General features: G+C 42.9%; 1 protein-coding gene across 1 annotated transcript in view; it reads left to right on the top strand.

The window, feature by feature from the left end:
• MYRFL (myelin regulatory factor like) overlaps positions 1-14,103 on the top strand; it is an 84,002-nt gene that overhangs the window by 17,540 nt on the left and 52,359 nt on the right. The window contains exons 4-6 of the mRNA XM_060194947.1: positions 535-611; positions 3,504-3,614; positions 7,567-7,657. Of these exons, the coding sequence (XP_060050930.1) occupies positions 535-611; positions 3,504-3,614; positions 7,567-7,657 (279 nt within the window). The remainder of the gene's footprint in view (positions 1-534; positions 612-3,503; positions 3,615-7,566; positions 7,658-14,103) is intronic.

Here is a 14,103-nt window from a genome sequence, read left to right as displayed (position 1 = left end):
TTCGTGTCACCATTCCCTTGCCATTATTCACTAGTAATGAGAAGAGTTTGCAGCAGGTACCAAATAAATATCATTTCCTATATTTTATTCACTCTGTTTATTGTTGTGTCTTTGTATTAAAATGCAAGGGCAGGGGTTTCTCTTAATTTTGTTCAGTCTCATCTGGAATGCCTGGATCAGTGCCTGGTGCATGACTCTGGTATTTATAGACTGAATGAACAGATGAATTTTATGACTGATCCTTTTAAGCTGTCTTGCTCCCAGAATCTTTTGCTTTCATATCACAATTATCTCCAAACCCACTCTACTATTCACTCTCTCTGTATCTGCTGTCTTGTGGTTTTTCTTTTTTCTTTTTCTTTTGCTTCTTTTCTCACCAACAGCACACTGCTATTAAGATAAATTGACCTACCCCTCCTACCCAATGCGTAAGAAGATACAGTGGAATTTTTTAACCATTTAAACAGTATGTATGAACATTTTATTAACTATATGATTCATAAAATAATTAATTTTTGTTGTTGTTCCACACAGGTAGAAGCCACCAATCAAATAATCACTATTGAACAGTCCCAAGCAGATAGAAGTAAAAAGATTTTCAATCCTGTCAAGTAAGAACTTTTTTTATGAATTCCTTTTCTAAATATTTGGAAAGTCCTATTGCCCAATTTATTCATTTATTTAAAATAAAACCCACTGTATAAACTTAATTAGTAAAGATATGTTAATATTGTGAATGCATACTAAGAAAAATAAAATGTTTTGAACTAATTGCAGAAAAGTTTCCACTAAAAGGTGATGAGTTTGGGTAAGAGTGTTCTGCAGACACCTACCCCAGGGAGATGAGAAACTATACTTAAGTGTCAATAACCATATAAACCTCTAACTCCTAATAAAATTGGGGGGAAAAAGGTTCCATTTTGCCGAACCAGCAAGATAGCACTTCTGGTCTCTTTAGATGAAAATGTTTGAGTCCACAGAATATATTCCCAGAAGAAGAATTTCCAGGTCATAGGGTAGGTCCATTTCTAGCCTTCCAAGAATGATCCATGGGGTGATCCCACTCATGGACACACACTGAGAAATAAGAACAGAAAGCGGAAAACACAAAGCAGAACTCGGACTGGGTGTACTGTGTACTCCACCAGAGCAAAGGACTTGGTAGGGGTGGGGGTGGGCTTTCAGGTCCTGGTACAGGATGGTGGAGGAGGACCTAGGCTGAGGGTGAGAGGGTTCTGCAAATAATTGAGAAATTTTACACATGTATCAACAACTGTACTTAACTGCAAATCAGTAATTCCCCCAATAAAAAAATGCAAAAAAAAGTTAAAGAAACTATTGAAAAACCAAAATCAACCCAAAAAACAATAACTCTCCTGGGAAGTTGCCTGTTTTGCTTTATGTATGACTCAGGGATGAGCCGCTGGTGCTGTGGGAAGCTTCAATGCAGTTCTCTCTCTCTCTCTCTCTCTCTTTCCATCTCTCTCCACCTGAAAGGATTGGCCCAGAGCAGTGAAGCCCCAGAGACAAATAAATAGATTAAATCTCCATCTTGGAGTCATTATTAGTTCTATTCTCATGTGTTACTAATCACAGTGCCAACAACTTTGATTCCATGAGATTAAAGGTTAGCTCTTTTAACTTCTCATTTAAATGGATATAATGCTGACTGGATTAATCTCAGGTTCTGGATCCATGCTGTCTTATAATTCTCTTTTTTTCCCTTATTTTTAAAATTTATATTGATAGATTGTTACTTTTTTCTATAATAGAAGCAAATGTGAGGGGGCCAAGTGATGATGCACCTGGTTAAATGCACACATTATAATGTGCAAGGACATGGGTTCAGACCCCTGGCCCCCACCTGCAGGGGGAAAGCTTTATAAGTGGTGAAGCAGGGCTGCAGGTATCTCTCTATCTCTTTCCTTCTCTATCCCCCCTTCTCAATTTCTCTCTGCCTTTATCCAATAGTAAGAACTTTAAAAAGAAAGTAAATGTGAGACTGAGATTATCTAGACCAATATGGTGACTCAAAGCTAGCATCCACCTTGTAGAATGATGGGGAGTGAGAGCGATTAAACTAACTGTGAGTTGCTCGAGACAGCTCAGTGTTAGGAGCCTGAGTCAATCACATTGGGGCCGGGAGGAAGGAGTTTCCAGAGGAAGTTTCCGGAACCTACCAGGCAGGAGATACAACACTAAGCCAGCCTGATGCATCTGTTCTCCCCTCTGGCAGACCATGTGTGGTCTTCCTTAGGATCAGTCTCTTCAACAGCCAGGCCGAGAGAGAGCAAATACTTGAAGAAGTTGTGCAGACTTTCATGAGGATCCTAGAGAGACTGCTTTAGGTGGAGGTGGGAGTGTTACAACCTCTATGGCCGAGGCACAGATAACAACTATCTTCTCTGCCTGTTGTGGAGGCAGAATGAAAGGGGGCATAGAGTTCTCTTGGGTTAGAAATTTTCACTTAAGCTTCTGAAGAATGAATATTTCTCCCTCTCTTTCCTTCCCCTCTCTTCCCTCCCTCCCTCCCTCCTCCCTTTTTTCTTTCTTTCTCTCCTTTTCCTTCCTTCCTTCCTTCCTTCCTTCCTTTCTTATTTTCCTCCCTCCCTCCCTTCCTTCCTTCCTTGCTTTCTTTTTCTTTCACCACCAGGGTTATTGCTGGGGTTCTGTGCCTGCACAACTCCACTGTTCCTAGTGGCCTTTTAAAAAAATATTTATTTATTTATTCCCTTTTGTTGCCCTTGTTATTTTAGTGTTGTAGTTATTATTGTTGTTGATGTTGTTGTTGTTGGATAGAACAGAAAGAAATGGAAAGAGGAGGGGAAGACATAGAGGGGGAGAGAAATATAGACACCTGCAGACTTGCTTCACTGCCTGTGAAGCGACTCCCCTACAGGTGGGGAGCCAGGGGCTTGAACCCTTATGCTGGTCCTTGCGCTTTGCGCCACATGCACTTAACCTGCTGCGCTACCGCACAACTCCCCAGTGGCCTTTTATTTTCTTTTTGATAGAGGGTGAGTGAGATACAAAGAGACACCTGTAGCCCTGTTCTGCTACTTGTGAAACTTCCCTCCTGCAGGAGGAGGACCTTGTGCTTCCACCTGGGTCCTTGCACTTGGTAACGTGTGTGTGCTCTCCCAGGTGAGCCTCCATCCAGCCCAGTGCTTCTTTTTCTTTTAACTGATTTATTAATTGGGGGAAGGGAGAGGGCACAAGCTCCAGAGTTTGCCAGGGATCAAACTCAAGACCTCATGCTGAGAGTACCAGATCACTGAATGAACATTTCTGAACCATAGTCATTATTTCCCTGTCTTCTCTGGTAGCCATTTCTGACTGTGCCAGGGAGAGTTTATTGATGATCAGTGGTTGGAATGAACTGTCCTCTGTGACGTGGTGAGAACTGGGAACTGAACATACTAGAGAATGGAAGGATGGGGGAGATATAATCAAAGACTCTGCATACTCTAACATTCTCTTGGCGCATCTTCGGTTTGTACTAGAATTGATCTGCTGGCTGATCAGGTCACCAAAGTAACCCTGGGGCGGCTGCACTTCAGTGAGACCACTGCCAACAACATGAGAAAGAAGGGAAAACCAAACCCGGATCAAAGGTACTGGCATCACTGTGTTCTGTGCACATCTAGGGGCCGGGCACTGCCTCGACTGCACGCTGCACGGCGCCCTCCAGACACCTCTCTCAGCTTTCCACCCTGCCAGCTGGCACACTGGACCTCCCTCGTCTCCTTTCCCAACCTTTCTGACTTCTTCGCTTTCTTAGCATTTCTTATTGACCGCCAGCATCTTTCTCCTTCCATCTTCACTCCCCAAAATGTCTTTCTTACCCAGCACCAATTGTGATCATGTGGTATTTTGTTGCTGTCTGAGGGCTGGAAATTGACTGCTTTTCCCAAACCCATGTTTGGGTCCCCAGTGTCACACTCCAGCCCTGGGGCTCTGTCACGACCTTTTTTTGATCGAAAAAGAAAATAAATTTGCACTAACAGGGGACTAGTTGGTAGTGCACCTGGTTGAATGCACACATTACAGTGCATAAGGGCCAGGGTTCAAGTCTCGGGTCCCCACCTGCAAGGGGAAAGCTTTATAAGTGGTGAAGCAGTGTTGCAGATACCTCTCCCTCTCCCTCTCTCTCCTCTTTCATCTCAGCTTCTCTGTCTCTATCCAAAAAATAATAGAATATATTAAAGAAAAGATGTATAAAAATAAACATTCAAATATAGAATTAAAGAAAACATAACCCCCCCCTTTTTTTTTTTACTTTCATTTCAGAAAGTTTTTTTTTTTGGAGGGGGTAGTTTTTTTTTTTAAGTTTTTTTTTTAATATTTATTATTTATTTATTTATTCCCTTTTGTTGCCCTTGTTGTTTCATTGTTGTAGTTATTATTGTTGTTGTCATTGTTGGATAGGACAGAGAGAAATGGAGAGAGGAGGGGAAGACAGAGAGGAGGAGAGAAAGATAGACACCTGCAGACCTGCTTCACCGCCTGTGAAGCGACTCCCCTGCAGGTGGGGAGCCGGGGTTCGAACCAGGATCCTTATGCCGGTCCTTTGTGCTTTGCGCCACCTGCGCTTAACCCGCTGTGCTACAGCCCGACTCCCAAAAACCTTTTTGTAAATATTTATTTTATTTTATTTATTTATTCCCTTTTGTTGCCCTTGTTGTTTTATTGTTGTAGTTATTATTGTTGTTGTCATTGTTGGATAGGACAGAGAGAAACAGAGAGAGAAGGGGAAGACAGAGAGGGGGAGAGAAAGATAGACACCTGCAGACCTGCTTCACCGCCTGTGAAGCGACTCCCCTGCAGGTGGGGAGGCGGGGTTCGAACCGGGATCCTTATGCCGGTCCTTGTGCTTTGCGCCACCTGCACTTAACCCGCTGCGCTACAGCCCGACTCCCAAAAACCTTTTTTTAAATATTTATTTTATTTTATTTATTTATTCCCTTTTGTTGCCCTTGTTGTTTTATTGTTGTAGTTATTATTGTTGTTGTCGTTGTTGGATAGGACAGAGAGAAACAGAGAGAGAAGGGGAAGACAGAGAGGGGGAGAGAAAGACAGACACCTGCAGACCTGCTTCACTGCCTGTGAAGCGACTCCCCTGCAGGTGGGGAGGCGGGGTTCGAACCGGGATCCTTATGCCGGTCCTTGTGCTTTGCGCCACCTGCGCTTAACCCGCTGCGCTACAGCCCGACTCCCAAAAACCTTTTTTTTAAAAAAAACTACAGTAACAGTTTAGACCTGTAGTTCCAGAGTGTGGATCTAGGACTACAGAGATGGCATCACTTGTTCATGTGTTAGAGATTCAAGTTTTGGGCCTTGCTAAAGATCTACTGAATCAGAGACTCTGGGAGTTAGCCTGGGAGGTAACACAATGGATAAAACATTGAACTTGTAGACATGAGGTTCCCAGTGTAATTCCTAGTATTGAATATGCCAAATGATGACCTGGCTTTCTCTCTATTCTTCTCTCTCTCTCTGTCTCTCTCTGTCTCTGTCTCTCTCTATATATATCATAAGCAGACAAATTAATATTTAAAAAAAATACTCTGGGGATGGAGCCCATAATTTTGTTTTTGTGACAAGTCTACCCAATGATTTAGTAATGGTTTGAGAACTGCTGTCTTTAGAATATCGGTATTATCATTATTATATTATTATTATTGCCTCCAGGGTTATTGCTGGGGCTCAGGGCCTGCACTACGAATCCACTCCTGGAAGTGATTTTTTTCCCTTTTGTTGCGTTGTTGTTATTATTATTGTTTTCATTGCTGTCGTTGTTGGATAGGACAGAGAGAATTCGAGAGAGGCTGGGAAGACAGAGAGGGGGAGAGAAAGACAGACACGTGCAGACCTGCTACCGCTTGTGAAGTGACCCCCCTGCAGGTGGGAAGCCGGGGGCTCGAACTGGGATCCTTGTGCTGGTCCTTGAGCTTTGTGCCATGTGTGTTTAACCCACTGCACTACCGCCTTACCCCCGGTTTTATTGTTTTTTCAATACTTTTTGAATTAACATTCTGACATTATTATCCTGTATGCTTCAGGTGTGCATCACTGTAAATTGACATGTGTATATGTGGCACTGAGATCACCAGTGAAAGCCCAGTTCTGTCCACCATCTAATGACACCTTTTACTCAGTTTACCTGCTTCCCCGTGCCCTTCTGGTTAATACAAATTGGTTTATTATCTAAAAGTTTGTTTTTGTTTTATTTGGTAGAATATAGGTTCTAGAGTGAGACAGGCTTAGAATATTTGATACTGGCATCCATTAGCTAGGTGACCTTGAGACCAAAATCTCTCTGAGACTTATTTTCCTATTCTGTAAAAAGGAGGCAGCATACATCACCATATGCAAACACTCTAGTTCAAGCCCCTACTTCCCACCTGTAAGGGGAAAGTTTCATGAGCAGTGAAGCAGTGCTGCAGGTGTCTCTCCCTCCTCCCCCCCCCTCAATTTCTTTCTGTCCTATCAAGTTAAAAATAATAAATACTATTTTAAAATGGGAGGCAAGGGAGCCAGGTGGCAGTGCACCCAGTTAGGTGCATGTATCACTAAGCACAAGGATCTGGTTTCGAACCCCCAGCTCCCCAACTGCAGTGAGGTCACTTCACAAGCTGCGAAGCAGGTCTGCAGGTATCTTTCTCTCTCCCTCTCCTCTCAATTTCTCTCTGTTCTACTCAATAAAATGGAAAAAATGGCCACCAAGGGCACTGGATTTGTAGTCACGGTACTGAACCCCATCAATAACCCTAGGGGTATAAAATAAATAAATACAAAAAGGGTAGGCAACAGCTGTGTCTTACTCCAGGAGGTTTGTTTGGGGGGATCTAAATGAATTAATATAGACACACTGCTTAGTCCAGTGCATCAGCTATTCTGAACTACATCTACACTCAGTAGATAGTAGCAGTGAGTAATGATGAGAATAACCATCATAACTCACTTACTTTCGATACCGGTGATTGTCCTCTAGGGATTAGAGAGTCTGCAAAGTGTGGCAGAGCTAGTTGGGGAAGCAATTCTCAAAGCAAATCCTTCTCTGATAAGGGGTAGCTTTTTATCTTCCTTTTCAAGAAATTATCTGATTAAAAATGTCTTGCGGATGGGGTATTTGAAGAAGCGATTAAGATAACAGATGAAAATTGCCTCAAGCCCTGCTTGGAGGAAGGGGAAGCTACAGGACACATGGCTAAAAGCCTGTGAGGTTTGCAGTGTAGCTAGGCGAGTCCTGTTGTGTCTCCCTTTGTTGGTAGCTTGTGTGGTCTCCTGGCTCTGGACAGCCTCTAAGGTATCTTCCACTGTGTGTGCTTATGAGCAGAGGACTCAGGACATGCAGCTCACACATATCTTCAACTGGCCAAAGGTCAGGCTCAGAACAATATACAGGAAATCAAGTGCTCTCCTCTTTTATAGCACAACAGAGAAAATCTTGGGCATTCAGTCTAGGAATACTCACTGTTGATGCATGGTGAGCTAATGTTTGATGGTGCAAATCATGCCTCTTTTGCCTGATATGTTGGCACTGGTCTGCTGTTTCCACATGAGGTACTTCATGCTGGTGGTCGGACTGTATGCTGCTAGCCAGGACCAGTTCTATCTGCTGTCTGCCCACATCTCTGAACGGATCATTGTAAGGGTAAGCTTGGCTCTTTGACTTTTCGGGGCCCCACATGCTCTCCTCCTCCTCCTTTTTTCCAAATCAGATAGTTTATTTGGGCTGGATTAATAAGAATTTATATTTAATTATGTAATCAAATATTCTATGATAATTCCTATAGTGTTTCTACCAGGTAAAGTGAGATAATTCTAACTGTGACATTTTCATTTTTTATATTTTAATTAATAATTTAATATCGATTTACAAAATTATAAGATAACAGGTATAATTCCACACCTTTCTCATCACCAGAGTTCTGTGTCCCCATTCCTTCCATTGGAAACTGTATTAGTTCTCTCAAGATCACAGATATGGGTTGACTATTTTTTATAGCTATCAATTTATATTTATAACTATGTATGTATGTATGTATTTGCCCATTTTTTCTACAATCCTGTCTTCTCTTCCTTTCTAAGTCACACATATTACTTCTGAGTGTCCTTCCTCCCTGCCTCCTCACCCCCCTTTTCTCTTTGGGTCTCTGATGGGATTAGAGTTCAGAGCTCTTTGGTCATCTTCCTGTAGCAATTGCCCCTCTGAAGTGTGAATCAAATTCTTTTATGAGATGCAGGAGGTGGAAGGTCTGGCTTCTGCTTCTGTAATTGCTTCTCTGCTGGACATGGGCATCGGCAGGTCAATCCATACCCCCAGCCTGTTTCTGTCTTTCCCTAGTGGGGTAGGGCTCTAGAGAGGTAAGGTTCTAGGACACATTGGTAAAGTCATCTGCCCAGGGAGTTCAGGATGAAATTGTAGTAGAATCTGAAACTTGGTGGCTGAAAGGTGGTTAAGATATAAAGCAGGACAAAAATGTTTAATGAACAGGAACCATAAAGTAGGAGTAGAGCAGATGGGAGTAGGGATTTCAGGCTGGCTATAAGCTAGGAAGTCTGTTTTATAAATGTTCCTAGACAACCCTTAACTGATATTTTTTGCTAGAGCTTGATAAATAACTTGCTGGTGGACTAAAATTTTTTCCTGGGAAGATGATGTCAGAGTTGAGAATAGGACTAAGAAAGCTGGATCAGAGAAGAGAATAGTATCCAAACTTGAAGGAAATGTATAAATACAACTAAGTATTACCATGTCAATCTGACTCAGGGCCCATATCTATTCATACTTAGCACAGGAGCCTGTATAATCTCCAAGTCCCCGTCAGTCTGTATTTGCAGTCCATGGTCACAGATGGGATCATTCTAGGCTGCACTCATTTCAGGACTAGTTTTCCTTGAGTGGCAGAGTGGGCTGTTCCAGCCTACCTTCAGAGAGTGGGGCAGTCCTCATCATGGCTAGTTCATAGTGAGGGCACGGTCTTGAAGAAGTCCAGAAGAAGGCTTATAATGACGTTCCTGATGGAAGTGACCAGTGATGGTGGTGAGAGGGGTCTATGAGAGGTCTAGGCCCACTGAATCTACCGCATGCTCTTCTTTCCTGTAAGCAGAGTTTACATTTGCCATGGCATGCTCAAAGTGGGCTCTTTCTTGACTGCTGCTACTTAAAAGGGTAATATTATCAGATGGTAATAACAATATAAATTCATTTACTTTCGATGCGGGTAATTGTCCTCTCGAGATTAGAGAGTCTGCAAAGTATCACAGAGAAACTTGGTGAAGCAATTCTGAAACCAAACCCTCTTCTGATAGGGGTAGCCTTTATCTTATTTTCCAAGAAATCATCTGATCTGTTACTTTAGCTTTAAGTCTCTACACAGTGATTCTCAACCAGGAGAATGTTTGTTCTCCAGGGCTTACTTGGCAATGTCTGAAACCATTTTTGGTGGCCGAAACATGTGGTTGCAAACACTGATATGAGGTGCTGCTGGCATCTAGCAGGTAGAGGCTAGAAATGCTACCTAATACTGTACAATGCACAACAAGTACTCGGTAGTATCTCAGTTCAGAAGCCCTTGCTTTAAACACTGATTCTAGGTCCCACATTAAATAATTTATGATATAACTTCACATTTCCATTACATTTGTTACAAACCAAGGTGCTAAGGTTTAAGAGGGTGAGAAACTCATCCATGATCACATAGCTTGTAAATGGCGGAGTCCAAACTACAGCCCCTGTAGTTCTCCCTGACCTCATAGCTCACAGGGCAAGGAAGGAGGTAGGAAGGCATCTTATACCCCAAAGTGGTTGGTGACCCCTAGGCTGCTGGGCCCTTGCTGAGCACATAGTGATGGCTTAGCACATTTTGCTGAATGAGTGATTGGTCACAGCTGTGGGCCAGTGGCTTGGCAGCTGCAAAAACATGAAGCTGTTGGCAGCTGCAGCTGCAGCTGTGTGAGGCCCAACTGGCCACCACTGAGAAGGCCAGAGGCATGAGGTAACCGGTAAGTGGAGATCTGGCAGCCCTTTGAACCTGGACTGTGCTGTTGGGACTCTTTGGCAGGACATAAGGAGGAGGGATATGCAGACTCCAACAGGGAGATGCACTCACTGTGAACAGACCACCTGTGACTTAGGTCCAGGGACAAGACCTAGCCATTGGGGGAAGTGGGTCTTTTCTTGTTCTTCTTGAACTACTCTGAAATAAAGGGTCCTGGGCAGGGGGTAGAGAGCATAATGGTTATGCAAAGAGAATGTCTTGCCTGAGGCTCCAAAGTCTTAGGTTCAATCCCTGGCACCACCATAAACCAGAGCTGAGCAGTGCTCTGGTAAAAGAAAAGAAAGGGCCCCCTGTGTAATTATTTTAATTAACTAAAATGAATAAACTGCTTAGCAGTGGAAATCCTTAAACTGCATCTCACAGTTTTAAAGGAAGTGAAGAGATGGTGGGAGGTGAGGGAAGCAATGAGTGTTCAGGTGAGCCAGGTTGAGGGCTAGACTCCAGACTCCATGCAGGCCTGCACAGTAGCCCTCAGGCTGTGATTTTGTGTGACTGATCTACCCTGAGGCAAAGTAGGTTCCTCTGAACCAAGGCAGTTGGGACCTTCTCCTTGAGTCATGATCCAAAGCCAGAGGTTCCCATTCACCCCCTCTGCAGAGTTCAGAGTTGCCTCTGACATCTTTATTCCCACCAAGTTTTTTTTGTTGGAGGTAGAGGTGGGTTGAGGAGAGTATACAGCTCTGCTTTCGCTGCTCATGAAGTCTCCACCAGTGTTTGAACCTGAGTCCTCACACATGGTGATGTCTGCTGCCACCTGGCCCCAGTCTTTAATGTCTTATCTCACATACTCTGGAGTTGCTCTGCTGCACTAACAATCTGAGCTACAGTTTGGAAACCTAAGATGTTTATTAGTTTTGGATTCTCATAATAAAGAATGAAATCAGATGGAGCCATTCTTTGCAGAATTAGCCTAGATTCAATGTCACGACAGAGCCATTTTTTAGAGCTGTCTAACTTATGCTCCTGTTAGGCAATCCTAGGCACCTACAGACTTGGAATAATATACCTGGGGTCCAGGTTTCTCCACTTTCTGATGACAGCTCCTGCAAAGCTACACCCTGTGTAAGTTTACATGGCAGTAGTGTGAGATTGGACCCCTGCTGTCATGCATTCTGCTACCCTAACAGCTAACAGGGATCTCCTCAGAGTTAAAACACCATGATAACTTATCCATGGTGATGACTTTGTAAAACTGAAAGTCTCTGCATTTCATATTTAGTATAAATACTAAGTAAAAAATTAAGCTTAATGTTAGGTTGGGTTTCATCTAATTCACTAAATTTGTATTAAACAATGACTGCATCCCAGATTGGATAGCTTCTTCTCTCTTTTTTTTTAATATTTATTTTTATTTATTTATTCCCTTTTGTTGCCCTTGTTGTTTCATTGTTGTAGTTATTATTGTTGTTGTTGTTGGATAGGACAGAGAGAAATGGAGAGAGGAGGGGAAGACAGAGAGGAGGAGAGAAAGATAGACACCTGCAGACCTGCTTCACCGCCTGTGAAGTGACTCCCCTGCAGGTGGGAAGCCGGGGTTCGAACCGGGATCCTTATGCCGGTCCTTGTGCTTTGCGCCACCTGCGCTTAACCCGCTGCGCTATAGCCCGACTCCCACTTCTTCTCTTTTTAATGAAAAAGAATCAGTCCCACCCAGGGTGGGGAAGATAGCATAATGCTTATACAAAGACACTGCCATGCCTGAGGTTCCAAAGGTCTAGGTTCAATCCCTCGTACCACCATAAACCAGAGTTGAGCAGTGCTCTGGCAAAAAAACAAAAAAACCAATCCCCTATCCTCTAAGTGTGCTGAATAGCAAAGGCTTACCCTGTTACAATGAGGGATAACAATTGTAAACCACAAATATTGTTCTGCCACTCCCCAACTGGAAACATCTGATTGACAGGATTTCATTCTAACCCCAAAATGCAGAAGTGAAAGTGAATGTAGGCTTTTGAATATATTTGTTAAACGTTTAACTCAACTACTGAAAAATGTGAATTTAAGAGGTGGTTTATTGTTTGGATCTGTGCATTTTAGAAATCCACAGAACAGTTTCTGCCCCTGAGGTCCTAAAGGGCACTGTCCATATGTATATCTTTTAGATTTGATCAAGGGCGAGCCAGGCTATACTTTATAAAAACAACGAATGTGCCTTTAAAAGCCATGGTCTGGGTTTTCAAATGTAAGAGAGAGAGAGAGAGAGAGAGAGAGAGAGAGAGAGAGAGGAAGGGGGAGTTGATGCCTTTATCAGACCTGACCATATTGCATGGGCAATAGCAAAGTGCATTTAGCAAATCCAGATGTATCAAGAGGCCTCAGAATCACTCCTCCAGGTAGCAAGGGTTAACATAAGGCTGATCATACTAGGGCTGGTCTTAAGAGTTTCAGGCTTCTAGGTCTCTCAGAATTTTCCTTGGAGAGAGAATGGTGAGCAGGACACAGTCATTGTTCATCTGGGCTGTCAATCAAAAACAATTTTAGAAATATACTATGGTCCTATAGTGTAAATTGGTCAATTTAATGAAAATGAAAGTTTACTCCAAGGAGCAGATTTGCTTTCCCAGCCTTTGTTTTTGTCAGAATTCCCCAGCAGAGTCCCTCAGATTTTCCTTGTTAATCACTGGGCTTTGCCTCAGCTCCATTCTCCCTCTAAAACATATGATTAAACTCGATCTGGAGTGCTGTGCTGCAAGCAGTAGGGATGATTACTTTTTGTGTACCTTTCGAAAAAAACATGCCAAGGTTTCCCAATTTTGAAAACTAATATATTATTTCAGCTTCTTTTCCACAAGACTAGAAATGAGGACATTCCTAAGAACTTGCTTTCTGCTGTTCTATAGTCATGGTGACTTGAGGTGGGAAATCACAGCCAGGGACTGAGAAGACAAAAGAAACGGTGCAGTGGCAAAGAGACAGCAGGGATGGGGTTAGAATAGGCATTCTAGGTGCCCTTTCATTTTCACCGCCTCTTTTTTAATTTTTTTATTTATTTAAGAAAGGATAAATTAACAAAACCATTGGGTAGGAGGGGTACAACTCCACACAGTTCCCACCACCCAATCTCCATATCCCACCCCCTCCCCTGATAGCTTTCCCACTCTCTATCCCTCTGGGAGCATGGACCCAGGGTCATTGTGGGTTGTAGAAGGTGGAAGGTCTGGCTTCTGTAATTGCTTCCCCGCTGAACATGGGCGTTGACTGTTTCACTGCCTCTTGACCCTTTTTGAGAACAAGCTTCCCTTCTCTCCCTTAACACACACACATACTCAAAGACACCTTATGCATGTGTGTGTCTGCGCACGTGCACACCTCAATTCCGATGGATTTTTATTTACCCAAAGGAATCAGCATGTGGAATATTGTGTGCTGGAACTCTGCAGTTGGCACTCAGCTGAAGCTTCTATCAGCAATACAAGGGGGTAACTCATAGCCAGGAGTGAATGTAATAAAGTAGCACTTCTTTGATAGGAGGAAGTGGAGAGAGCATTGAGGTCCTGATGTACCACTGAGGGAAAGGCCCTAAGATGGAAGTGAAAATGATTTGTAGATACCTACCATGAGGCGATGAGAAACTGTACCCATATATCAACAGCATCCCCCCCCCTAAAATTATTTTGGAGAAAAAGAATTAGTTCTTTAAGTAAATTTAAAAAATGGATTTATGGGTGGGAGTAGATAGCATAATGGATATGCAAAGAGACACTCATGCCTGAGACTCCAGAGTCCCAGGTTTAATCCCCCACAGCCAAAGCTGTGCTCTGGTAAAAGAAAAAAAAAGACTTTTTATATTATAAGAGAAGAGAAGAAGAGGGAGAGAGAGGGGGAGAAAGAACCAGAATATTCACTGCTCAGCTCTGGCATAAAGGAGAGTGAGCCTGTGGCCTGTGGTATCTCAGGCAGGCAAGTGGGAGTTCTAACAGACTGATCTCTATCTCTGGCCCAAGAATTAATTCTTTAATTTATTTTTTTATATTTATTTATATATTTTCCTTTTTGTTACCTTTGTTTTTTATTATTTTTGTAGTTCTTATTGTTG

Source organism: Erinaceus europaeus, chromosome 7 (genome assembly GCF_950295315.1).
Source record: "Erinaceus europaeus chromosome 7, mEriEur2.1, whole genome shotgun sequence".
In the NCBI taxonomy this organism is placed as follows: domain Eukaryota; kingdom Metazoa; phylum Chordata; class Mammalia; order Eulipotyphla; family Erinaceidae; genus Erinaceus; species Erinaceus europaeus.
The sequence above is the reverse complement of the archived record's forward strand: the minus strand, read 5'-3'. Positions and strand labels throughout refer to the sequence as shown.